The sequence below is a fragment of the Scomber scombrus genome, chromosome 3 (assembly GCF_963691925.1).
Source record: "Scomber scombrus chromosome 3, fScoSco1.1, whole genome shotgun sequence".
In the NCBI taxonomy this organism is placed as follows: Eukaryota; Metazoa; Chordata; class Actinopteri; order Scombriformes; family Scombridae; genus Scomber; species Scomber scombrus.
In genome coordinates, this window is record NC_084972.1 from 22,548,800 (window position 1) to 22,576,651 (window position 27,852).

General features: G+C 38.6%; 2 protein-coding genes across 5 annotated transcripts in view; one reads left to right on the plus strand and one right to left on the minus strand.

Moving 5' to 3' along the window:
- Positions 1 to 19: 19 nt before the first annotated feature.
- Positions 20 to 17,701, minus strand: mars1 (methionyl-tRNA synthetase 1). 2 transcript variants are annotated; one of them, XM_062415716.1, is made up of 22 exons: positions 17,462 to 17,701; positions 15,101 to 15,191; positions 14,653 to 14,731; positions 14,152 to 14,283; positions 13,075 to 13,150; positions 12,667 to 12,851; positions 11,586 to 11,695; positions 11,219 to 11,335; positions 10,654 to 10,857; positions 8,912 to 9,113; positions 8,294 to 8,368; positions 7,844 to 8,014; positions 7,273 to 7,368; positions 5,698 to 5,815; positions 5,280 to 5,493; positions 3,712 to 3,843; positions 3,201 to 3,305; positions 2,714 to 2,909; positions 2,023 to 2,094; positions 1,708 to 1,734; positions 1,288 to 1,419; positions 20 to 719 (listed from the first exon to the last, which is right to left on the minus strand). In XM_062415716.1, exons 1-22 carry the CDS (start codon positions 17,562 to 17,564, stop codon positions 570 to 572), a joined length of 2,787 nt encoding a protein of 928 aa, XP_062271700.1. In that variant the 5' UTR covers positions 17,565 to 17,701; the 3' UTR covers positions 20 to 569. The 2 variants fall into 2 exon arrangements, with proteins under 2 accessions (XP_062271700.1, XP_062271699.1); XM_062415715.1 differs by lacking the exon at positions 1,708 to 1,734.
- Positions 17,702 to 18,007: 306 nt separating this feature from the next.
- Positions 18,008 to 27,852, plus strand: part of arhgap9 (Rho GTPase activating protein 9) — a 41,325-nt gene continuing 31,480 nt past the window's right edge. For all 3 annotated transcript variants that reach the window (XM_062415754.1, XM_062415755.1, XM_062415756.1), the window contains exons 1-2: positions 18,008 to 18,256; positions 26,540 to 26,618. The gene's annotated coding sequence lies outside the window, so the exon portion shown is untranslated. The remainder of the gene's footprint in view (positions 18,257 to 26,539; positions 26,619 to 27,852) is intronic.

Sequence of the window (27,852 nt, forward strand, 5' to 3'; positions counted from 1 at the left end):
TGTGGTGGTTATTTTTAATGACCTGTTTATGAATTATTATATTTATTGAAACAAAATGGTGTTATAACATATGTTCCAGGTAATTGAGGAGGGGGGAGGGGGAGAGTACAGACAATATTTAGGTGAACTTCATTTATTTTTTGGGATTCAAAAAGGGTATTTGTAGCAAAAAGCAAAAAAAAAACAAACTATTTTCCAGAGGATATAAAAACATGTTTAAATGCTCAACACACCTTCCAACGCTAATATCGTATGCTGACTTTATCACAGGGAGAGTATAAAATCAGTTTCTTTTGGTGTGGGGATTTGGAAAAATCCCTCCATTCTGTAGCTGTATTCATTTGACTCTCTCTTTGTGTGTTTTCATTTCCCCGTCGGCCTATCCAGCATTTCATTAGTCCTCAGTGCCAATACCACATTGTCTTAGATCCTGTCACGGCTTTGCCTTAAGCTAATACCCTCATCTCTCTTAGTGTACATCTTGTTCCCATTCTCCACTATCATACCTCAAACCATTCTCGTCTTTCCTTTCCCTGACTAACCATTTTGCCTTCAGTTTTTTTCCCGCCTCACTTCTTCTTCCCCTTCTGAGGTGCAGGCTCAGGGCTCTTCCCTTCCGCCAGCGCCAGCTGTTTCTTGAGGTCCAGCAGTTGGGCCACTTCTGCTGTGATCACAGCTTTCTCTGCCTTCTGGGCTTTGAGTACTCGCACCTTGTCCCCCTGTGATAGACAAGATGACAGGTTTAAATAGATTTCTTACATGGAAATCTGTCTGATGAAACACTTCAGCTAATATGAATAAATATAGGTTGGCAGCTTTCTTCACGAACAGTAAATCAATTAACTAAAATGGCAATTTGCCCATTTGGAATTAAACTCCTATATCTTGAAGTGGTTTAGAAATATTGAAAATCAAACATTTGATTCTCGAATATTTAATGCCCGCAGTTTAAAAAGTATCACGTAAAACTGAACAATTATAAATTTTTATATAATACAATTTTGATCAATTAAATACAAATTCAGACATTACTGGATCATTTTCCAAACAGAGATACTAATAAAATTATCCGTTATTTTTTATCTGCGGCCAACAGTTTGTTGCGTTCCTGATTTTGATTTTTGGAGCGATCATTTTCATTCTCTACGGAAGATGGTATCCATTTTTTTTGTCCAGTTATAGGACGAACATTTTAATAAAAAGCAATGAAATTAAAACAATTAGTTGTAAAAGTGAGGTTTACAGTTGATGGATTGACAGCGCGTTACCAACAGCCTGCGATCTCACCTGCTCAGCCACGGCTTGAGTGAGCTGCTTGGCTTTCTCTGGGTCCACGCCGTTCACCGCCGCCACCTCAGCAGCCACAGCAGGAGCTGGCATAGTGGCGGACTGAGTGCTGGCAGCGCTCTGAGCCGTCATCTGAGGGTGGAAATAGACAGATGTTTGAATTTGAAACGATTTGATGGTTATTATTTCTAGAGATTACTTACTTCATCTCAGACAATAACACTCATCACTCAAAATGCCGACGGGATTTCATGAGTCAGGATGTGTGAATAGACAATGAATCACACTGGACACACGGGGGTGAGTGAAAATTCAAATATGAAGATGTTAAATGAGCAGCTAGTATTAGTGAAGGCGTGTGGTGATCAACATTGACACAGCAGCAACACCGTGGACTCTTAAACAAATACCGCTTGGTACCTTTTTTTTAGGTGGTTCATCTTCAGGCTGGAAGCAAGCGGTTGAATAAAAGTTTTAGAAAGGGATTATTTTTATCTAAATGATGGACGCTTAATAAATGGTTAAAGCATTTATACGATTTATGCCCCAAACCATGTTTCAAAAGACAAGCAACCCTATTAAGTATAAATTCGTACTCTTGACGACAGTCTAACAGGGGTCCGTGAACACCATCAATTCTTTCTTATTATATTATTGATAAATAGTCAACCTATATTACAACAAGATCTGACTGAACTCATGCACCAACCATTAGACATCATAAACATCAAATACCTGCTGTCCACCAAATTTCTTCTTCAAAGCCTCAATCTGGTCCACTTCTAATTTCTGGAACAACGGACTGACCTGGGAATAAAATGGATTGGCAGTTGAAATAAAAGGTAGGTATTCAAAAAATATATATGCACCAATATTTAAAAAGTTTGTAATTTTGGATCCAGCCCAAGTGCAGTTTAGCTGGAAAATGTGACCTGAAGGCTCTATGCTCATCTTTGAACAAAGAGTTAATGTAGTGTAATGTAGGATCACAATGATGATACAGGATGTAGTTGAGAAGGTGATCATATGAACACTGTGCAGTCTTGGTCAAACATGAGTAGTGCAGTCCTGCTGCTCCTTGTCTGGAAACCTTGGGACCAATCACAACAGCCTTGTAGACTGTATGCAGTGTTGGCAGGCTGCTACAGACAGGTCACAACAAGTGGCCTGAGAGAAACTTGCTGTGCGAAGACTGAAGCCTAGAAACACCATCTAGGCTATTATACTTCAGTGTGTGCATGTGCGTCTTGACACAAGTACAATGTCCTCCACAGCGCTGAAATATTGACACACTGTTGCATCCTCATTGTATCACCCAGCGTCAACATATTGGACACAGTCTGTGTGTCTGCACATGTATGAACTGTGTGTGTGTGTGTGTGTGTGTGTGTGTGTGTGTGTGTGTGTCTTTTCAGGTCATACTCACAGTGCCGATGCGGTGGCCGGCACTCAGGACACATACGAACGTGCCAGTGCCTTGCAACATGGTATTCATGCAAGAGTTAGGGGCGTTGAATTGATCCCTGATGGTTTGACTGACGGTTGGCATGTATGGGAACAGCATCACTGACAGCAAGCAGGCAACATTCACAGACACGCCGGTCACTGTGCCCGCACGCAACCTGAGGAAGAGACCCAGACAAGTATCAGTTAGTCTGATCATACAATTTTTTTTTTTCAATAAACTGATTTGTTTGTTGTGTATCATTCATTTAAATATATCATATTTAATTTATCTGCATTCTGAGATACATGTGAATGAATTTCCTTGTTAAAAGGGTGAATGGTCATTCTCTGGTTTCACATAAAATTTACACATCTACATCACAGCTACCAAAGTGCAAAACTCACAGATCCATCTACCTTGTACGTAATAACAGACATAGATACTGAGTTGATCAAGGCCATCTCACCTTTCTGCATCTCCTCCCTTGATCTTCTTCCAGGGTTCATTGACCTGAATGTATTGGTTGCCATGGCGAGAGATGTTTAGGATGTGTTTAAGAGCATCACGGATTCTGGAATATTAAAAAGATATGTTTGTTTTTTTAATAAAAAATCTAAATTCAATGATAACTAAAAACTGACAGCATACCAATGTTAATTGAAATTTCAATTTTGTGACCACAACCAATGATACAGCTTCTACTTCAGTATCAATCCAAATAGGGTTTTCATCTTATGTTTTACCTCTAATGTTGAGATCAAACAATTAACAACTTAATGTTGCTAATGAAACTAAACTGACAACACACAGACATTTACTTGAATTATTTTTAAGCACTAAATTAAAAAATCACTGAACACAAGAATTAATAAAAATTATTTAAAGTCATTTCAACTAAAAAGATACATTTCTGTCTTCTTTACATCATCACCTCACTTGGACTGCTTTTGATGGCTATGTGGTTCACATGTTCTTACTTGACTTTGTCCATAAGCTGGATGTACTGCTGCAGCTCCCAGCCTACCAAAGCCAGGACCTTCTTATCTTCCTGCTGGAGCTCCATCGCAGGCACGCAGCCATCAAAGAACTTAGTGACAAACATGCCAGCTCTGGAGGAAGGAGGGAGAGGAGAATGAATGAAGATGAATAGGAAAGCAAAAGACAGAAAAAACTGGGGGTCAGAGAAAAATGTGGGAACGGAGAGAGCAAGGCAGCGAGTAAGAGGGAGAGAGAGTGAGAGCTAAACAAGCGAAGGGCATGTTACTTGACTTGCTAATTGTTTATAAATTATATATTTTGTTGCCAGATGTAATGCAGTGCTCTGCCAGTGTAAACCAACACAACAGTGTGCTGCATTAAGCCTCTTCACTGCTCCCTCATTGCCTCTAAACTGGGGCTGTGTTGGGAGTAAGTAATTTTTGAAACAAGTTTCATGTGTACAACAGGAGGATGTTCATAGTGAGAAAGTTTTTGTCATGTCTGATGCAACAGACCATTCTATATTTTACTCATCTCTCTGCCTCTGAGGGAGCCAGACCAAAATGCTTTGATAGGAATGTAAAAAATGTATAACAAACAATGATCTTGATGTGTGAGCATCATGAACCTTGTGTGACCTGCATTCTTAATTGTTCAGTAATTTGATTAGTGAAGCTGTTAAGCCCCTAAGTAATTTTTATTTTGGCAAAATTAAGTCTTATTGTCAAAATAACTGAATTATCCCAATCAATACTGTAATGTTTACTGCTAGGAAACAATCAGATGGGATTTACCCATTTGAGATTTTTAAGCTGCTTGTGAAAATACTAAAAAAATGTTTCAACAGCAACTACCCTTAAAATGACACCTAGAATTGTTGATAAAATTTGAAAATGATGGACAATCTGTCTCTAATGATGCAGTGATTTAGGGACTAGATCCAGGCAAAGACAGATTTTCTTTTCTGAAGCAGAATACTTTCTACCTCCAACACCTTAGGCTGGATGCAACCTACAAGATATTTTTGAACCAATTAGGCATCAACGTTGCTGCCCGAGACCAATTTTGAAGATCAAGGTACTTTGAAAAAAAGCTGCTGAGAAAAATCTTTGATGTGGGATTTAACCCTGATCTTTTAAAAATCATTTGAGGCAATGTAATTGGGGCTAAATTACGCCATCCCAAACAAATTTAGAAAACTAGGGTGAATCTCTTGTAATAGTTACTGCTCTAACAGACTTTTTTCAACAAGTACAACAATCTGAAATCCTAGTTGTAAATTGGACTAGATGACAGTTTTGCTGTGTATTTACTTTTTGAGTAAAACTTACTGTACAGAATATGAGCAACTTGAGGTGGATTGCCCCATTTTTTATTTCACTAGAAATCTAATCAAAACAATTAAAATAGAAACAATAACACACCCAAATGTCACAAATGCTGACAGTGGGGAACAAGCACAGTGTTGGAAAAGCTATCTTAAGCCAGTCAATTTATTACTGACCAAGTGATTTCTACAACTTCCTAATTAGTTAAAAAGCTGGAAATCTATTCCACAATGACCAACCGGTTGATGAAGTTGCCCAGGTTGTTGAGCAGCTCTGAGTTGTTCTTCATAGCCATGTCAGCCCAGGAGAAGGCTGAATCCTGTCCTTCTGGACGCAGATACAGCAGGTAGAACCGCCACACATCAGACGGGATACCAGTATCCTTGGCCATATCTCCAAACACACCAACACCACGACTCTTGGAGAACTTAGTGTCCTCATAATTTAGATATTCTGAGGTAAAATTACAGAGAAAGTTACTAGCAAAGGTCAGCCCTCACCCAGAATATTTAATTTCCAGTGTGAATGTGATACTTGATCAACACAGGATAAATGTGCAAAGTAAAGATCAGCTGTGAAGCCCAATCTGAGTTAAATAATCTATTACATAAATCATTTATCAGCTGGTGGAATGAGTCAGTCATAATAAGCACTTACCAGTGGCAACAAGGTGATTGACCAGAGTGTAGTTGTCCTGAGCTCCCAGTAGGGAGCAGGGGAACACCACACTGTGGAATGGCACATTGTCCTTGGCCATGAAGTTGTACAGCTCCACCTGGTGGCAGAGACATAACACTGCACTGAGAAGATGACATCATATTAGATCATCATGAGATCATCCAGTTCAAAGAGGACTTATCAGCTCTCCCCAACCCCCATCGCTCTCTCCCTCTCTTCCTCTGTCTGGAAATACAGGCCATCACACACACATAACAAGCTCAATCCTGGGGTTTTATATGGAGAGAGATGAGATGAGTCAATGAGAGTGAGGAAGATAGCTACGATTATGAGAGCAAATGTTAGATCTTCTTTTATCTATAAGGTTGTAAGTATTTTTAATGAACTTGCAGTTGAAGAGTCCACATGTAAAATAACAAGTGATAACTAGCGGTTGTTTTCCTGTTTAACACTTACTGTATGTGGGGGAAGTGGAGTAGTGTGAAAGCTTAAAACAACAATTTCACATATTTGTACATACAAAACATCAAATAGTTCCCCCTTTCTGATAACAGTATCATAAGCAAGAAACAAGAGAACATCAGGACAACCTGACCATGCTGAAACATTTTTCTCTGAGGGGATGAATCTCAGCAAGATGAGACACAACCACCCTACTAACACACCACAATACACAAAGACACACAATAACTAATCATAAGCCTGAGAAAACAGAACTGTTTTCATATTATGATTGAATCTGGACACAGTTGTGATGGCTCCTCGCAGTTTGTTCCAGAGATCAAGACCAAAGTAGCTATAAGTGGCTTTTTTCACATCTGGATCTTATTGTAGGTACAGTTAGAAAACCACCACCTGATGACCTCAGAGGTCTGACTGGATTGTATTCAGTGAGCAAGACAGAAATATACTGAGGAGCCAAACCACTGAGTACTTTAAAGACTATAAGTAGAACTTTGAAGTAAATTATTTCAGTATTGCAGTGGGAGCCAATGAAATGATTTAAGTACTGGAGTGATGATTTGGTTTTTGCATGCATGTGTGAAGACTGCTGTGCTCTCAGTGAGCTGGAGGATTGTTGTTTGGGTAATCAATTAAAGAGAGAAGTACAGTAATCTAACCTGGCTGAGATGAATGCATGGGCCAGCTTCTCAGAGTCACCCTGAGCTATAAATCCTCTAACTTCTGATACATTTTTCAAGTAATGTCACAGATTTGGATGGAAACCACAAAGAACAACACATATATACATTTCTTTTAAGACAATATACTGTGTTTACTTTATAGCTGTGGGTATAAAACTAAAAGTGCACTATATTCATAATAAAAGAGGATACATCTTCCTCTTCTGTTTCACATTAGGGTTAGATAGGGATAGGAATTACAGAGTGTTCTAATGGAGAGTGAAAAATACCAGATGGGTCAATGAAAAAGAAATCAGACCCATTGTGTGTTGAAAGAGGAATAAAAAAAAAGATCTGTGCCAAGCTTGTGCATCAGTACTCTGCTTAGCTCACAAATTCTGACAACATGTGTGCTTGGGGTGGGCGGTACCTGATGAGGATTCTTCCACCACTTTTCCCATTTGTCAGTGTAGTTGGCTGTAATGGACAGATAACCAATGGGGGCATCAAACCACACGTAGAACACCTGCAGAGGCAGCAACAGAGTCATGAGACATGACAACAGCCACAATTCATTGTTGTGTTGCAAAAATGAATTCTGGGTGACAAGAATCAAAACTGAAAAACGGCACAAAGATGAACAGAAATGAAAAAATCCTGTGTGGGGTGTGAGGTGTGTAAGAAAATACTTATTTTCTTATGGAGTTAAACATGTTTAGGCAAATAAGGCCTACAAAGTCTCCCAGTGAGGCAAGTGTGTGTTCTTAGTAAGCACTGCAGTATCATCATTCACTGCATTGTCAATGTTTAATTAGGACTGACCTTAGATATTAAGTGCTTGCATTTATTATCTTCTTAGCAGGTAATAAAGCTAAGCAGTGGGACTTTGTTACTTTCCACTGCATGCAGAAATACCAAAACTAAAAAACAAGCAAACCTTCTGAAACAGCAAGATTTGTAATGAGAATAATTATGTTTTGCTGTAAGTGACAAAAGCAGACCTTCTCTTTAAAGTCGGGGTGAGGTACTGGCGTTCCCCATCGCAGGTCCCTGGTGATGCAGCGAGGTTTGAGTCCATCTCTCAGCCAGGAGCGAGTGATCTGTTTGGCATTTGCTGTCCAGTCTCCTGCTCTGGTTGACTTGTCCAGCCACTGCTCCAACTGAGCCTCCAGCTGAAAGAGAGAAAGAGGGGGAATGAAAATGCAGACAAAAGCACCCAAATGTCTTAACTGTCTTAAAAATGTTTTAAACCACAGCTCAACAAAGAGATTAACCGTTTATATAAGAAAATTACCACAAGCATAACTGCCTTCCACAAACTGGCTGACTTTGAATGCTGCTGTACACTTGATGCTTGTATTTTCTAAACAGGCTAACTCTTGCTCAATCCCTGTGACAAAACCCCCCCCAAAAACGAGTAAGAACCCCAGAGTTTAGTGTGAAAAGCATACCTTTGGCAGGTCCAGGAAAAGATGTCTGGAGGAGCGAATGACTGGAGTCTGCCTGCAGACTTTACACTGGGGTTCCTGGAAGGGAAGGGACAGCCATCAATGCTCAATGCAGGTTTAATTCAATTTAACCAGATTTTTACCAGAATATTCAATTTAGAGGAGTATATTTATTTTTTTCTATTGAAGCCTATGCATTTTCATGAGTTCCAGACAGTGAAGTCACAATACTACATTTACAGTCAATGAAAGGTTGCAATGTCTCTCCCTTTAAATAAAGAGAAAGGCTGTGGAAGTGGAATACATATACATATAGTAAAAGAGGGACAGATTTCTCTAACAGCAGTTTATACAGATCATGTGTGTATGATGTGTGTCGCCCTTGTACTCTAGAGACTGTTAAAAGTGCTTCTGGGAAATGTACAATAGGAAGTCACTAATAGAATTAGAAAGTTTGGAAGGTTTTAAATATCAGAAATTTTTTTTTGCTCTTAATATATTTTTACATGGATGAATAAAACTAGTACGATGCTGCCACCATCATTCTCTTCCATCATTATCATCTGTGTCTTGCCCTTTATCACCACACTAAATATGCACATCTTGCCCCTGAGAACTCACCCCGAGCTCCACAGCATTGATGAGCCGCCCACACTTGTCACATTGGTCTCCACGTGCTTCTGGGTAGCTGCAGTGGGGACAGGTGCCTTCTACAAAACGGTCAGCCAGGAAACACTTACAGTTCTCACAACGCAGCTGCTCCACTGTCTCTTCAATTAGGAAACCACGCTCGTGGAGTCTCCAGAAAATATTCTGGGATATCCTGAAGGGATAAAAGAGGAAGGACATGGGTGAATGAATCTCCAGGGGTTGTGCCTGGGATACAAAAAAAGAAAGAAGATTTTTGATTTTTTAACCAAAGCAAAAAGTGCATGAACACACTGAACACACAGTTGTGTTTTGTGGCGACTGAGCAGACATTGATCTGTGACTCATTTTTGGTTTCAAACTCAAGTGAATACTGTTCTCTTAACTTGGCTTGTAAACTTACTAGATCTATACAGCGATACAAAAATTATAGCAATATACTAGAAAAGGAAGATGGGAGTTTGTTTTATTGACTATTAAATGTTAATGTTGGGGAAAAAACAAAGCTTGTGGTAATCTTTGGTGGGTTGGTAAATCTAAAATGTAAGACCAAACATTCAAAGCATTTTTTCGTGAATCGAGTCAAAAGTCTTTAATCTGTGGGCTGTTTTCATTTTTTCAAAGAACATACTGCTGGTGTGTGATGCCTTTTATGTTGTACTCTATTAAAGCCAAGGCTCCAAAACAAGAGTTTTTATCTTTGTAATCCTTTTCAATGTACAAGCTCAAGGATTAAAGTCTAATCTTTACTAAAGAAAGGTGCCTCTCTTTTGTTTTCCCATTTCCACGTGTGAATAGGTTAACTCAGCAAAAGCCATCCCATTGTGACCTATATTAACTTCTACATTAATTAAAAAATAATAATAATTCTGACATTTTATCCATAAAGCATGGAGAACACTGTGATGCATAATGACAGGCTCTAACCCTCTCCGTTACTTTCAGGGGTTCAATAATTCCTTTGAAGAACAATCCATAACTTAAAAAAAAAAAAAAAAAAAAACTTAAACTGAATTTTCAATACATTCCCTTCAGCCTGACTTTAAAAAAAACAAAGCTGTGAAATATGAAAATTATTTTGAATAAATACATAACCAAACTTTCAGAATGATTCCTCACCCAAATCTATTTTCACACATTACCCACGACTAATTCACAAGAGACTGGTGTCACGCAATGACTGTATTTCCAAGCAGCAAACAAAAAAAAAATCACTGTGTGTTGAACTTTTGGGTACATTTATTTGCATGAAGCCTCCATCAGAGCATATATGATAGCAGTAAGCTCTCTTTATAAAAGAACATGTCATATCAATCAACAGAAATACAAGCAATGTGGTAATATAATTTTTTTTAAATATTTGGTCACCCTCTGAAAAGCAATACTACAAGACTACAATCATGCTGAATGGTCTCTGAGATTAAGTAGAATTTATAGTTGAGAGGGCTAGACGTCCACACCAGTATTTGCTGCAAGATTCCAGTAATCCTATGTTACGCAATTCTAGGATAAGCGTAGTAATCGTGTGGAAACGTGTTTGCCTTCTCATACCAAAGCTGAGCATTGTCAGAGTCACATATAACCCAGATCAGGACCTGGGTCTTGAAGCCAAGTCTTGATCATTATTGGAGACAGAAAAGCCTTGTTTTTACTATCATATGTCGCCATTAGTCGTAAACAGTCCAACTACAGCCTCCTTCCCTGCATTTACTTACTGTGTTTGCTTCTCTGTGGTGGTCCTGCCAAAAAAGTCAAAGTCAATCTGGAACCACTTGTAGATGCTGGAGTGAATGGCATGGTACTTGTCACAGATCTGCTGCGGAGTCAGGCCTTCTTCTCTGGCTTTGTTCTCTGTAGCTGTGCCATACTCATCTGTGCCACATACGAACAGCAGGTTCCAGTCTCGCAGGCGGCCATACCTTAGAGAAGGTAGTTGGAGTAAGTGGGACAAGAGATTAGACACGAAGAGTGTAACAGAGAAACAAAGATTGTGATGGAAAGATACAGAATGAATAGCAGGAAAGAGCAGAATAAAGCAATTTGGAAAGTGGGGATCGGATGACAAACTGCCTGTGAGAGACAATCTGACAGTTTTCATTGTATCATTCAGAAAGCTGTATATAAGTATATGCATGTACAAAACTGTATTCTTTTATGTACATTATATTAAGATATATTTGCTGCAGAGGTGTATATTTTGTCATGGTCAATAGTATTTTACAGGCACCTATGAGAATACCCAAAAAGACAAAAGAGAACAAGATTTGACTGCTACTGTACCTGGAGAAGACATCAGCACTGAGGACACAGCCGATGATGTTTCCCAGGTGGGGGACGTTGTTGACATACGGCAAGGCGCTGGTCACCAGGATGTTTCGCTTGCCCTCCTGTGGCAAACTGGGGAAAAAGAGAGAAGAACTGAATTTCAATCATCTCAACCCCCTTCTCAAACCTCCTCATAGTAAAATGTTGGATGGAAATGGATGATGACTATAAATCTACACTTATCATGCTCTGAGAAAAAACAAAAAACAGGTTGAACAGATTTTTACAGTCCTTTTCATTAGACTGCACACTTGCGGCAAGTCACTGTGAATAAAATGATCTGACATGTCTGGAATAAAAAAATACTCCTTAAATTACTTACATTGGGTGTTGTCTGTCTGTAGTGAATGGACAGGTGTTTAAACCTTTATTCCAGGCAAGAGCAGCTGCCCCCATCTCTTCTTCTGAAACCACACGCTCCCCTTCGTCACTCTAAAAATATAAGAGGATATAGAAAACTCATTAACCTGGGAAAGGAACCAAACCATATTGTAAGGTAAGTAGACATTTTAATAAAACTTAGGTATTTTAACCCAGCTGTTTTATTAATTTTTACCGAAGCGAGATCACCATGGCTCAGAAATTATAAATGGCATAATGTCAGTTATTTTCAATCTTGAAATGTTGCAACTTTGAAAAATAATGTAAATTACAAATTATTTATTCCATTAAGAATTTGTGATAATCTGACTTCAATAAATAAGGCCCTCTCCACTGTTAAATTGAATTCATTTTATAAAGAATTGTCTGTTCTACAGTTACAGCTGCCACACATATCACTCATCACATATCACCTCCCACTGGACCTACTGACCACTACCCTTAACCTCAAAGCTAAAGCATTTAGAAATCTGAGATCCACACATCCTGCGAGTTTCTCTGACACGGAGCCATAAATGCTCATGTTAAAATTTGATTGACACCTGTTCAAATCCTCTGATGCTTTCACGTGATAGAGAATAGAGGATAAAGAAATAGTGATGTAACCTCTACATGCTGCATGTTCTATATCCTAACATGGGTGTTAATTTCGCTTTTACAGAGCCGGGTTAAGTCTCAGCTGGAGACTGCATCTGCTTTGCAAGAGATCCCTGCTTAGTTTAAGAGAGGTGATTCCAAGATTTGCAACCCTTTGAATGCTTTTTCCCAAATAACTAAAAGGTTTAAGTGCAGTAAGGTGGCAAAGGTGTGAGCTAGTCACAAGAAATTTTAAAAACATTTTCAAAAAATACATTTGTATACTGAGGTGCTTTGTTTTTCTTTGTGTATCTATAGCTTGAAGGAATTAATACATCTTATTGGAAACCTCACAGGCTGTACATGTTTCCTGAGGCACATCTGATGCTTTTTGTTCAGCAAGAATACTTTAAGTCTAATAGTTATCCTGATGATGTGGCTGATACCTCAGCAGGGCTGCTGTTGCATGGATGTGTGTCTCTGCACTGGCTGCTTTGAGGGGCAGGCTGCCTCTGCATGTAGCTCTTCATGCCCTGCAGGCCTTTACCCTGCAGCACTTTCTGAGCAGCAGACTTGCAACTGCGCATTCCAGTCACACGGTCAAACCAAGCCCTCACAAACTTGTGTTCACCTGAAAGAGAAAAAGGGGTGGAAAAATGTAAGGGAAGGAAAATCAAGGAAAGTAAAAGGTTGGCATAATTCATAATAGAATGGAGAATATGAAATAAGTCGGTGAAAAAGAAAATGAATATATTGAGATTTAAGTATATTCACAATTAGCTCTGGATGAACAATCATTCATAGGTCGGAACATGAAACAAGTATAACAAACGTGAACAGATTTATTTACCTACCCAAAGACAGTGAAGAGTCGGAGAAAACAGGGTACAGCGCAGCCCACAAAACAATATCAGCAACTGAAACAACTTCCTGAAAACACAACAAAAATGAATAGACATTATTATTGCAATTAAGACCTGAACCTGTCATGTGTCAAGTGCAGGTGGCAAAATAATTTGTTTTTGCTTATTAAGTCTCAAATTACCACCACTGAAGTACACATTCTATGTAATGTATTTTCACTTTGTTTTATCTTATGTTTATTAATGCTATCAAGTGGATTTTATTTTCCATCATATGTCACATTAATGTTTTTTTTATCCTTTTGATGTCTTTTGTTGTAAATCATTTGGTCTGCATTTCTTGTGTGAAAAGTGCCATACGAAATTATTATGTGTCTCCACCTGTCATTTCATCAAAAGTACTTGTTTTAAAAAGCCCCAAACAATGCAGAAGGGGGATGCACCACACCCCCTCTGAATTTCTTAATTCAGATCAACTGAGGGAAACCATTTCCAACATGTCTGTTTTGTGTACTGGTGTCTCAATAAATATAGACTATATATACAGCTGAGGCTGCCTCAGTGTCTGAGCTTAACCCACACAGAGGGATTGTTTCTTTAGTTTTACACAGGATTCCTCCAAACCATGCCAATCACCAAGAGACTTGGCAAAACATAGTTCTGTACACATGAAACATGTGACAGACTCAGATGACTTGTTGCCACAGGGGCCACCAGTACCACAGAGATGTGACACCCCCCCTCACCACCCACAGACACACTCAGGCACATCTGCAACATAAGGGACCTCCTCTCCAGATAAATCTTTTTTTATTTAAAAATGCATCACTAGCTCAGCATCACCAGCTGAAAATAGAAGAGAAGAAAAGGAATGTTGCTGGAAGAGCCTGATGTGGCACAGAGGAAACGCTCAGTTAAACTCAGCGGTGCTTCCAAAGACACATCATGAACTTTTGACTTGATGTTATATGATGCAAACTAAAAAGAGGATGTTTGTCTTTTGTCTCTTCGATGTGTACACACTACAAATGGCAACTCAACATGCAAACAGGAAGTATGATGCTATACCCCAGTTAAATATGGCGTGATCCCCTTGCTTAAACGTTGGTCCAAGTAGTTTAGGGGCCCCTGGAGGACTTTAGGGACCTCTGATCCTTTCCCCTGCAGCACTGCCATGTGAAGGGCCTGTAGCAGTGCAGGCTGCACAAATAAGACAAAACAGAGATTAATTAGAATTGATCAAATTACTTCAGATCAAATAGTAAACCAAAGAAGCATGAGAGGTTAAATTACTCATTTAATTAACTTTAAACCCTACACAGACCATGCAGATATATTTCTTAAAGCTGGTTTCTGTACATTGTTGTCTTGAGAGCTTTAATTCTATCATTTAGTTGTATAAAGTCATATCCTCTTTGGCAACATAGTGAGGTGAAGTAAGAGGATCCTGCACAAGAGAATGTACAAAAGCATGAATATAAAATATGTTGCATCTTAAAGAGGCTTAGTGTTTTGTACAACATATTACCAGCAAACTGAAAGCTCTGTTTTCTTTAATGTAAAGTTTACCTGAAAATCTGTGGCCTCCCATTCCAGCCACTGGTTGCAAAGCTCACTGGATTCTTGTCCACTTACTTCAAACATGTATCTAAGGTGTAAAACAGCAGAAAACAGAAAGAAGTCACATCAAATAGGTAGAAAGCAATTTCAAAACTTTGTTCAAAAGACATTACCTATTGTATGAGCCAAACAAACACACCCAGCGTAAGCATACTGCATAATCATAACAAACCAATACAGTATATTACCAAATCTTTCTGAGCCATTAACAATTAGGGATATTTCAGAAATGTAGTGATTACCATTAAAACTGAACAAAAAAATGCCTTGGTCTCTAACAAATTTGGTACTCCTTGTTTTTCCAATATGTGACTTGTTATATAAGGCAGCTCGACTGATATATTTCACACTCAGGCTAATTGGCATTCATAAGCAGTAAAGACTACAGACAACTGACCGGCAGATGGCATCGGAGCTGAAAAGGTGCTGTCCACTAGGTAGGAGCAGGGCTGGCAAGGCTGGATGGCTAAGGAAGGGCACGACTTTCTCTGAAAACAAAACAAAATAAACCACAAAGTTGGTTCACATAATGACAACAACGACATACAAGAATGATTTGCAGTTTCTGGACAAGTTCGACTGGATTCTGTTTATCAAGTGTGGTTGGAACAATGTAAGGCCTGTGCCTTAAGAGATGCAATGAAATCAACTTTTTAAATTAAGTGTATTTACACCAACACACTGTCGGCAAAGATTGAATTCAACATTGCATCTTTAAGGAGAAGTAGTAGCACAAGACTCTTTTTCTAGTATTCTGAGATAATCCAGTGCTCAAATCAGTTATATTAATGAATTGATCTATGAAGAGAAAGATCACTTTGAAGGTCAAGGATCTGACTTTTTTAATCTGTAATTTATAAGAAGTCAGTGCGGATCACCATGTGAGGGGATCAGATAATACATGACGTCTTTACCGCAACAGTTCAATCTGATATGTTATGTTGGTTCAAGGATTCAATACATTTCCAATACAACAGGGATAAAACTGACATTTACATTCACTATAATAAATGAGTAATATATCAGATTTTGGACTGAAAATATTTATAAATGGTGCTTTAAGGTACTGTTAAACAGATTTTAAATTAAATGTGCAGTGAATTGTTTTGATTCATGACATATTACATTTTTTTCAACCCCCGATACACATATGTATATGTCTGAGTAAAGCTCACTCCATCCATGTACTGTGGCTGGATGCCAGATGGTCCTGCTAATTCATCTCTGTGATGTAGCTCCTGGAGGAGAAGCTCACATCTGGGACTGGGAGTGAAGCCTCTCTCACATGTCTAAGACAATCAGCTCATAAGCCCAAAGCCAAGATGCATTACCATTACTATTACCAGAATTAAAATCCTTTACATAGCAGCATGTAGATGATGTTTCACTTGACTGTGTATTAATAAGAAATACCCTCAAGTCTGCACAATACCAAAAGTGTATCCAATCTATATGATCCAGCTGTATTCTGTGTGATGGGGACTGGATGCAAAACAATGCACATGTTAAACTCATTGGTGAATTTAGCCTCATTATTTGAGTTGACTTATTTGACTTATTTAACTGAAGACATTATAAACTGTGGACTGTGGAACACAAACTAGTCTCATAACCATTAATAGCCTCCAGTCCGCAGAAGGTATGAGTGATTTGTTTTTAATCAAAATTAAGATCATCATTAGGGCTGGGCGATATAAATAAAATCAATTGGATGGATCAATTCACAAGAACATTGTTTTTTTCCCCGTATTGACCTTCTGTCTTCTCTCTCTCTCTCTCTGGAAATAAACCTGCCTATTTGTTTGTTCAATCAAGTTTTAAGGTCCAGGATTATCTATCAAGGTGTGTTAGATGCTGCCTAACCAGCCTGGCAGGAATACTAATTCTCACCATAGTATGCAATCCAATCTTGACTTGTCTTGGCATGTCCATGTCACTCACATTCCTTTGAAAATATTTTCTATCTCCATCATCTGACAGATTTTCTTAAAGAAAATGAAGTTTATCTTAAGTATATGAAGTTACTTCATACTAAGTGGCTTGACTATTGGAGATTTTAACACTATACTCATACACAGGATGGTGTTAGGGTTTTCCTGGTTTGGAAAAAGATGAATGGAACAGCTTATTAAACTTGCTTGGTGTTGAATGAGCAGTAAATGAATCTAACTCTTTGGATATAATGTATAATTTCAAATTGTAATTTATGTAATCATCTAAAAGCAACAATCAACCCAAGAATATATCATCATATTATTCATATCAAGATATTAGGCAAAAGTAACATGGTATTTGACTCTGTCTGTATGACACCGCCTTCAATTTTACAATGTAACCCAATCTAAGTAATGTTGGACTGTTCCAGACATAAACATTGTTAGTACAGGTTGAAACCTACCACCTGTAGCTATACGCTGCAAGACAAAGCTGCACCAACAACAACAAAAAACTACTAAAACAAGACAAAAAACAGACATGGGCAATGACAGATTTTTCTAGCTGCTTCTCAGGTGTAAATACAGTCACATTATTGACCCCCATTCATTGGTTTGACACTGACAGGCAGCATATCTAAGAAGCTAACTTAGCATGCTATTACACAGTTAAAACCATCAGTTACACAACATATTCAGCTTCAAACTGTATAAAACCATATAAAATGATTATCCAGTGCCACTTTAGGAAACAGCGGTAGTTATCAGACGTTATTTGTGTGTGACTGTCCATCTATAATGTAAGGCTAACCATGCTGTCTTACCTTCGTGGTTGACACACTGGACGTCACACTGAACTCCAGTTTCTTCTAACGCGGCTAACACTTTGAGGCAATGCGGGTTGCCTTCACTTACAAAGAGCTTCATCTGACCGTCGGTAGCTATTCCGCGATGTTAGGACTGATGACTGGCTTTAACAGTAGCAATATTTTCACTTTACAACAAGACAAGTGGCTGCTGGGAGGTAAGTTTGCCGGTGAGTGCCGTCCAACACGCTGATGCAAGCGCTGCTGCTTCCGCTAAAAATGGTGGAGTTGTAGTTTTAGAACGTTCTCTGTGACGTTGATAGAGACTGTAGCAAGCTCTCAAACAGATTACATTTCCCATGAGCCATTTCCCGAAGCGTGCTTCGATATGCACCAGGTGAGTTTGTTTTGATTTTCACTGTAGCACCGCCGGGCGGGATTTGTCTGTTTTTTTCCTTCTGTGTACCACACGCTCACCACAGCGCCGCCCGTTCTGTAATCTGATTGGTTCCTTGTAAAATGGTAGTGTGAGAGTTTGGCCAATCTTAAAACACCAAACTCATGCAACGATAGCTATTTTCTATCCGCTTAAAGAGCCAGAAGGCTATATCGTCATAGACTGAACTGGGTAACTTAGTGCCCGTGTATGAGTGTTTATTTGCAAAAGTGCACGCCGGAGTTCATCCCTGTGCTTCCATTGCCTAAATTATGTGAAGTCAAGATTTTGCAAAAGCGCAGCAAATTAACCGAGACGCAACTCCTGATTTCTCCACTCAAAAAACATTACTGAGCTGTTATCACGTCGCTGCAAAGGTGAGTGATGTTGCCTCTGATACAAAGATGAGATATCTGCTGAATTGTGTCGACAGATAACTTGTTTTCTGCAGTGACATATCAACTCGGTGCAGGAAATATTTTGTGAAACATAAATAATATCTATTGAGGTATTAGCTAAAATATGTTTTCGAATAGTTAGGTTAATGGCATGTAGTTGTTATAGGTGCACTGAAATACAATGTTATGTTTTCCAATAAATGTACTTTTCAAGTTTTTTGATCACAATATTGTGTGAGTTGCCACATCTGGCATCAGATTATAGAATATCTCATTCCCATTCAAGTGTATCTCTCATTCAGAATAATAGCACATGCTACTCGTGTCGTGGCTTCAGTGATGTTTCTACTGACGTCACTATTGTGTACATTTGTTGAATGTGTTTATTAATGTTCTTTAATGGGACATTTTTCATTGTAAGTTGATTTATTCACTGCATGCATTTTCAATATATAATCAAATCCTGCCGTCTACCTGCTATCTACATTATGTGCCAAAGGTTGCAGGCCAGTGCTGCAACTCCTGCAGTGATATATAGCTACACAATAGCTCTCATATCCACAAATAGGTCTTACATGTTGCAATTACTAAAGTAGCAAGCTCAATTTTTTTCTAAACAACTTATTTTTCCGAAGCATAGTGTCAACACACATATAGCCTGTACTGTTACAGTCACTCAAATTCAGCTGGGAAACTGTGAGACCACCACAAACCCAACACAGTCTTCACACCTTTAGACTTAAACCCAACCATTTCCTGTGGAAGAACGTCTTCCACTTTTAAAGCCCACCTCCCCCTTACACACACACATACATATAACTAATACAATACCTTTCATATTTTTTCTACACTGTAATCCTTCATATGATGATGCATTCTCATTACAATGGTGCTGACTCGATGATCTCTCTTGTGGTCATGTATATTTCCCTCTCACTGAATGTCACACTGATAATTGGTAATCTCAATACTTCATGACAGACCTCTTTTTGTGCGGAAATATTTGCATGCTTCTGCAAGCGAGTTAGCCCTTGTACGCTTCACAGCAACTGCCATGGACGGGTTAACCGCAGGGTTCGATGGAAACAGTTTGACTGACGCACACTGCATTTTTGCTGTTTCATAATCTTTCTTAAGTCCATGCAAATCAGGAGATTTGCTCCCCTTTTCGCCAGCCTGTGACGATACCGGCTTGAAAGATTATTCTTCAGTTGCAACTTTGCTGATTAAAAGTGCCCTGTACCATGTGCAGTATTAGCAGGAGGGTTGCAAGTTGACTGTAATCACTAGTGTGCTGCACAGACTGTTGTTGTGGATGAAGTGTCAAAGAGAGATTGAGAGACTGAAGGGTTTTACATTGTGCTGTGTTACTAGACAGATTATTCTGCAGCTGTGGGATATTTGAGCAATCTGGAGAATTTCTCAGTGCGTCTACAATCTGTGGTTTATCACTTTTTTTCCCAATGAGAGTGTAAGATGCGTGTCTGCTTGCATGCATGGTATCAGCTGCGGTGCAAAATTATACAGTACCAGATTTCAAAGTGCATCAAAATGTCATCTCACTTATCTGCTTCTGTTACTCAGACCCAGTGACCCACACAAAGCAATTGTGTTGATACATGCAGTTTTTGAACTCAGTTGCAAGTTCTTTTGGTAAACATATGATCAATACCACAACTCCATGAGACATGTCACCTGTATAGAGGCTATAATATTCAGTTTCTAAAAACTCTTCTAGAGTGGAGTTGATTCAACTTTTTTGTTCATCTTGGTGGCTGCAGTGTGATGCACTGCATTGTGTGGTACTGTGAGGTGTTTCTTATATTGCACAAGTGCAAGTGTTTACATTTGGCTTACTACTTTATCATTAATTGGTAGGTAAGTTATATTAAAGCAGTTGGATGTGGTTGGTGTCCTGTTTGCTTGTTACGGATGTCACATAACATAACTGAATGGTAACTGAATGTGGTTGAAACAGGATACTCAAAGATAACGTATCTTTCCTATTTACTCATTATACTGTATTGTACTGTATGGAAGCAGCCTCCCATGTGACAACTACAGTATAGTAGCTCCACCTACATTCACATCTGTTCTTTGTGTTAATCCAGATTAATCCTGCATTTAGTTTAAGTATCTATGCAATGATTTTTGCTGTCATCATGTTGTATTATGCATAGGTACAGCACTACAGACCTGTTATATTGTCAACAAGTCAACACTCTTACACTCAACACACTTTTAATAACAGGCATGGTGTTTCATACACTGTCACCAGATTTAAAAAGAAACAAAGTTTGCATTTCAGCTGAAATGATTAGTCCATCAACAGAAAAACAAGCTGAAATTATTTTGAGTAAGTAATAGTAATATTTTTTTAAGCAGAAATAGTGAAAAAATATTACATATCCTCTGATTTCAGCTTCTCAGATGGGATGAATTGTTGCTTTCTTTATGTGTATGATATAACATTGTAAAGTAAATATATTTGGGCTTGATCAGAGAAAACAAGACATATAAAGAAATCACCTTTGGCTCTGGAAAATTGCGATGGGCATTTTGTTCCCTATTATTTGATATTTCAAAGACTAAATCAAAAACAGTCCAGCAGTTGTAATCCTAGTTTGCATACACATATCAAGTCAATTTAAGGAAAAGTGAAAGGAAAGTAATTCTTAGAAGAACAATTGCACCAAAAAGTTGAACTGATAGACCTGAAGGCACCATAAATAAACACAGTCTAATATCTGACACATCCTAACCTCTTATTGTTATTTGTGTAATGTTCCTTTATTGAACAAATAACCCTTTTAACCCTCTGAAGGCATCAAAGACATGCTTGCGTGTGTGCCTTCTCTCTATGAAGCATTTGCCTCAGGAGGTTTAGCTACTCTTCCTTGTGCCCCGACAGTATCGGGCTCACGTCAGCTGCACAAGGGCTGAAAGTGGGTCTTTGACTTGTCTGATAGCTTTTGACAGCTCACTCTCATCCCCAGTGGATCAATGGAGCTCAGCGCTCGTCATTGGAAACATCAATGTACCGTACATTCCCACAGGCTCAGCAACAACCCGCCAGCCCAGTCAGAGGGAGAAGTTTTATTTTTGTATCACTTAAAAAGATCATTCTTGACTTTTATGTGACGTTTTTATTTGCTTCAGTTTCAGTCAAAAACCAATTGTAGAAATAAGGATAAAATGGTAAAAAAAAAAATGGAATATCTTGTTTGGTAGTATTTCATTTCCCTCACAGTGAAGTACAAGTAATCAAAAACTAACCACAACGTGCATCATGTTGGTTAAAGATCACTCTGCATATGGAGTTAAATGTGTTTACTCTCTTATTCATCACAACTGTAACGCATCTTGTTCTGTTTGACTTTTGCAGACAAAAATCGATTTACTGTTAATTATATAGCTTGGCATCTTTAGTTTTATATTAAATCTTGAAATAATCTTTAAAAAGGGAAAGAATTAATGCAGTTGTATACAGTGCAGGATTAAGTCTTCTGAGAAAGGCATGAAAGGCAAAATCTTCAAGTAATTAATTTTTCCTGTATGTGCTTCAACAGTCAACAATTGATTAGTAGAGTGATAGAATCAATTAACCTTTTCGTTTATCATTATTCAGGCAAACATTCGTCAGTTCCAGGTTCTAGGATGAGCAGACTTGCTGCTTTTGTGTGATTTATATCATTGTGAATTGAATATTTTTTTCTTTTTGGCTATTATGATACATTTTTGTTTGTCAAATGAGTAATCAGTTATTTGAAAAAAAGATGAATTGATAACAAAAATAATTGCCAATTGCATACCCTCTAACGGCGTTGTAATATTGGACAAGATTAGAAAGCAAAATTGTATCATTTAATTGGCTTAAAGATATGATAATACCACAATACTATTTTTAAAAAAGTAAAAACATACAGTGAAAGAGATATTTTATGGTCTCGTACATGAAAAAACTGCTCCCCGGAATAAGGAGCTTTTCTTATAAGCTTATTTCTCAAACAGCATGAAATAAGCTTATTATTCTTTAACTAAAATTACACTGGCTGCATGTTTTTCCACTCTTTTATAAAATGTATGAGCTAATTAAAAATGTGATGCTTGAATTAATTCTAAGAGTTTAAAATGCCCCTGAGCAAACCTGCACTACTTTGCCTAACTGGCAAACACTGGTCTGTCTGGTTGTTGTTTATATTCAAATGGGGGTAAATGAGAGCTTGAATGTTATACAAGTGAACTCTCTGAAGAAGTTTGCTATGTGTCGATGCAGGCTGCAGGGTTCATTGTAAACAGAAGTATTGCATCAGCAAACGCTTGAAATGATGGCATCACACATGTGAGATGTTGTTATGTGCAACAAGAAGCACAAAGCACACACATTCTGGAGAGTGTGTGCTTTGAGACACTGGAGATGGCGGTCGGTCACAGAGGTTGTTGTCATGATGATAGTAGTAACCGTGAGCCAATGGCTGCTTCGCTGTCATCATCTGCTTTTTGATTGGCTCCCTGACAATTTACACAGCTAATCACTTGCGCCCCTGTGTGAAAGAATCCAGCCCACCTGTTTAGTCACACACAGACTTACATTCACACAGATATTCACACAGGCAGCCAGCCGTCACACTGGGAAACGCAGTGTGTGTTTCAGTGTCGCTCTCTGGTCTAATCATCAATAATGCATGGCTTTGGGAGGATGAAAGGCTGTTTTGGCTTGAGGCATGTGTCTCATATGGAGAGAGAGACATCAGCGCTCGTAGTTAGAACTGTACATCCATAGACAAAGTGAATGCTCCTTCACATGGCTGTCCTCGGTAGAACCAGCCGTTAAGCTGAGAGTGGGCTTATTTTAAGATAAATGTTTTGACTGGTTAATTAACTTATATCAAGGAAATTATCTCTTTTTTTTCTAAAATCAGTTGATGTAGATCTGAATTGTGTGTCTAAGGGTTGAAAGGAGTCCTAAAAGATATTATTTTGGGTTATATAAGTGCATAGGTGCATTATCATTGACTCACATTGGTTGATTGCTACTCACTAAAATGCTGTAATAAAAGTAGAAATTCTCACATCATCAAAGTCTAAGATTTCTCTGTGTGATCATTTTTTATCTGTTTGGGTAAAGTCATGTAACGTACAGTGTGATTTAGCATTGATTTTAGGAAAATTTCAAGGCGCTTCTGGGCTTATTCCAAGATATACTGCTGTGTTACAACTCCTTTTGCCCATAATGTATGATGTGAATATGTGATGCAATACTTCACCTCACACAGCCTCACCCAACCACAAGTTAGGACTCTTAACAGCTAGATGAGTAGAGAAAACACAGGATGCTTGTTTGCATGACAAACAATAGGGATCATGCACAGGCAGCATGGTTCGTGTCACTGTGAAGAATTAAGATAGGAGCATTTGTTTGGGTGTTATTAAACCAGCAGTCATGTTAACTTTAATTGTCACACTTTTTAACTTACTTTTCTTGTTATAAAAGTTATTGAGCGATGTGTATCATAAGAAGCAACTTGTTCTCATCTCTCATTTTCCTTCGGTTATAGACATCCATATGCAAATACAGTAAAGTGTATGTGCATGTGCATGTGTGTGTGAGTGTTTGCTGAGTGTGTACGGATATGGGAGTGCACGCTAAAACCCTTTGAAGTCCTCATTCACTCTATACTCTCTTCCCCATGTCTCATCTCTCTTTGAAGACCATGTAGCCATGATTATTAAAGCCGCCCTCTTTCGACTTCAAACATATGGAATGAATATGGATATGATATGACACCAAACTTTCCACCGACACCTTCCACTCTACTCCCATCCATGCCACGTGGTGAAGTTTGATTGGCTCAGGCAGAGATCTTAAACATTCACTGTGGGAGTTAAACTGGTCATTCAGTGGGTTTTCTTCGAGTTCAGGCATGATTTCAGCCCGATTGCATGACAGCCTGATTGCATGACAGCCAGAATGATAATGGAGCCACAGGGAAACATTGCAACTTCTTCTCATTTATTTATGTTTATCATATCTTATCATTTAATGCATGTTCATTTGCATTCATTATCTCTCACAGCCTGCCCTATAGCCTCAGGGTGTTTTTAAAGCAGCCATGATAACATTAACTTTACATTATCTCAGCCCATGAACTACATATTGTCCATGCTATACTGATTTTTCTGAAGAACACCATTAGAGCTGCAAATATTGGCCGATGAATCAATTAGTTAATCAACAGAAAATTAGTCGGCAACTATTTTCTTAGTTGAATTATCAATTTGGTAATTTTTTAGGCAAATATTTGCATGTTTAAGATTCTCAGGTGTGATGATGTAATGCTTTTCCTTCTTATACATGATAGTAAACTGAATATTTATATTTATATCTATATATATTCTATTATATCTATAAGATATTCAAAGATGTAACCACTGACAGTGATCAATAATGAAAATATTAATGTAAAGCACTAGATACCATATTCTTCTATATTCTCTCAGATGTCTGAGTACCCTTGAAGACAACAGCAAAGAAAGTTGTCTGGACTGTGGTATAAGTGATAATAACTCTATTTTGACTTCTAACTAGAGAGGCTTCAATCCGATACACCTGATACTCTTAAGCAGACTCACCATTCAGTGCTGCAGCTTGTAATGTTGCCTTGTTTATCACTATATGCTCAAGTATTGAATCAATGTTAGCTGATAACCAGAGTTCACGTATCTACATTGGTACCAGGAGAAAGAAAATCAAACTGGCAAATCCCTACTACCAACCCAATGTTCACTTTAATCAATCTCAAGTAAGCTTCAAATTGATTTTCATACCACTGTGGAAAGAAATCAAATCAATGACTCTCTGAAAGTAAGAAAATCTTTGTATATGATTTGGAAAATGGTTGACTAAAACATGTAAAACCACTAGCTGGGCCTATAATCGTTTAAGTATTTATTTTAATGACTTTTCAGGATTGTTGTTGATTTGACTGAAAGTGTAAAATGCTGGTGGTATGGCATCATACCCGTAGTACTGATGATTTTGTCTGGTTTATGGAGCATTTTATCTCAAAACCTTGATAGGACACCTCTCCTTAAAACTACATTAGAGACCAAAACAAGTCCTAGAGTTAGATGAGCATAATGTCCTCTGCTCCACTGCTTACATCCATGTGGTGGATGTGGTGGATCTCTAATGTCCAGTGGCATTGTTGACCAGGCAGTTCTGTGTATGGATCAATAGCTCAATAAATCAACCAGACTGCTAGTTGCTTTTGTTTGGTCAGCACTCGCTCTGTTTGTCCCTCTTGCTCTGTTCCTCTTTCTCGGTGTTGAAATATGGTTTATTTGCATGAATGTGTAATAGCCAGCGGATGCTCTCTCTCTCTCTTTCTTCTCATTTCTGTAGAAAAATGCTGTCTAAATGGTGCAGGGTCAGCAGGGGTTCAATGAGTAAAGGCAGGGTCGTTAGGCTTAAGAATAACTGTGTGTGTGTGTGTGTGTGTGTGTGTGTGTGTGTGTGTGTGTGTGTGTGTGTGTGTGTGTGTGTGTGTGTGTGTGTGTGTGTGTGTGTGCGACCGCACACGCGCGCGCTTGTGTGTGGGAGCTGCTTGCTTGTGTCCATTTCAGTGGTTCTCTGCCCCACCTTTTCCTGGTTGTTCTCAAACCTACCATCAAGAGTCTCAAGCAATGACTCGTTTATTTGGGCTGGGGGATAGTGGTTTAAATACATTTAAAGTTGAGCTGAATGTATGCGCTTCACTGTGCACAATGATGTATGTGCAGAGTTTGACACAAGAAGGCATTTTTCATATTCATCTGCTGAAAGTGAAAAGTTTCTCGGAGCATATTTAAACTCTGATTTTAAGGTGCAGGCATACGAGCATGATTTGTGATATCAGAACTAGTTTGGAAGCCAGTCCTGATCCAACCTACACAAGTGCGATGTGGAAACTTCCATAGCCTCTAGCCTCTAGTGCACATATATTGAGAATGGACTTGACAGTGAAGTAAGAGGCATTTTGTGTCCGACAATGAGACTTTTGAAATGGATTTTTTGTATATTCATAGATTCAGCAACTTTGTAATGAGGGAAAAGGATTTCAGTATGGTAATTATACTTTATTTGTGGAAAAACCATATCAGACAAGCAATATTGTTCCAGCACAGTATTTTTTTATCATTATCGTCATCATCATCATGATCACCATCATTTTATCCTATCATCATCATCTTCATCTTTTTGTTTTAATGGTTTATCGGCAGGATTGCATGCATGGATCAAACTGCAGAGTGAGCTGGTGACCTCGTTGACAAATACAGACTCGCTTACTTCAGGACGATGGTGAGTCGCTCTCGTCCTTTTTCTCTATAACTCTCTCTCTCGCATGCATGCACAAATTGTATACTCTCCATTTCTTCAGCTCAGTCGGACTTGCATGCACACAGTCCGAGTTGGAGTGAAGGCACTCAAGCGAGAGCAGACAAGCAAATCACATATAACTCTCAGTGTGAGTTTCGCTCCTCTCTCTTTGTGAAAGTTATCCCTTTTTCTTTTTTTTTAAAACCTTATTCCTATTCCTTACCCCTGTGTTTTCTCCTCCATCTTTCTATTTGTGTTGTTGATTCCATGACATAAGCTCTGTGCCCTCAGCCCATGGCACAATCTGTTATCAGCAGCCCTGACAGGGTGCCTGTGTGTCTGTCTCTGACACCATATGGGCCTCTCTGTATGTTTGGGTGTATGACGCCAGTGCCCTCTCCACTGCCATCTGACCTGCAAATAGAAACACAGTCTGGCCTCATTTTCCCTGGGTAGATCCTTATTTTTCTTCCCTCAGTTTGCTCTTGTAATTTTACAGCCACTGATGCCAAATTCAGGTTTAGCTGTTTTTGCAGTAATAGTTTCTGCACTTATATATGATACACAGATATAAAAAATATCTACAACATTTTTTTTTTGTATATATTTTAAGTGAATCAGACACAATTACTATAACTAAGATATTTTCTGACTTATTCTGTGTAGGAAAAAGTGTGTTGCCCTTTGGGAGCATCGTTAAAGTGCCCAAACTCTGAATAATAATGCCAGGTATGAGGACTTTAACCCTGCTGTAACAACTTCATTTGCAAATGACATGATTAAGCCTACTGTACCTATGTCAGACATTTGTGCATTTGCCAGTTGTTTTGAGCAGTGAAGACAGGAAAATGCAAACAGGTGTGCAGCAACATGAGAGGAGCTTCCTGTCTGTGCAGGGAGAAGAATTCATGATAGAAACATATATATGAATGTGCACTGCTGTATGTTTCTGCCCATCTTTAGATCCAGATTATGACAGCAACAGCAGGTGTGATACCACCCTGCCTATCTAAATAGTAAATAACACTTCACACAAGCCATGCAGCAGGGTACTTAAGCCACAAACAACTACTATTGTGCTTCAAGGCTCACTTTAGTAGTAATTAATGCTGCTCACACAGCTGCACAATAGTCAGATGAGACAAAAGGTCACAGCAGCAACATAAACTCTACTGGCTCTTAATACTTGACAGGCAACTTATCTTTCTAAGGTGTC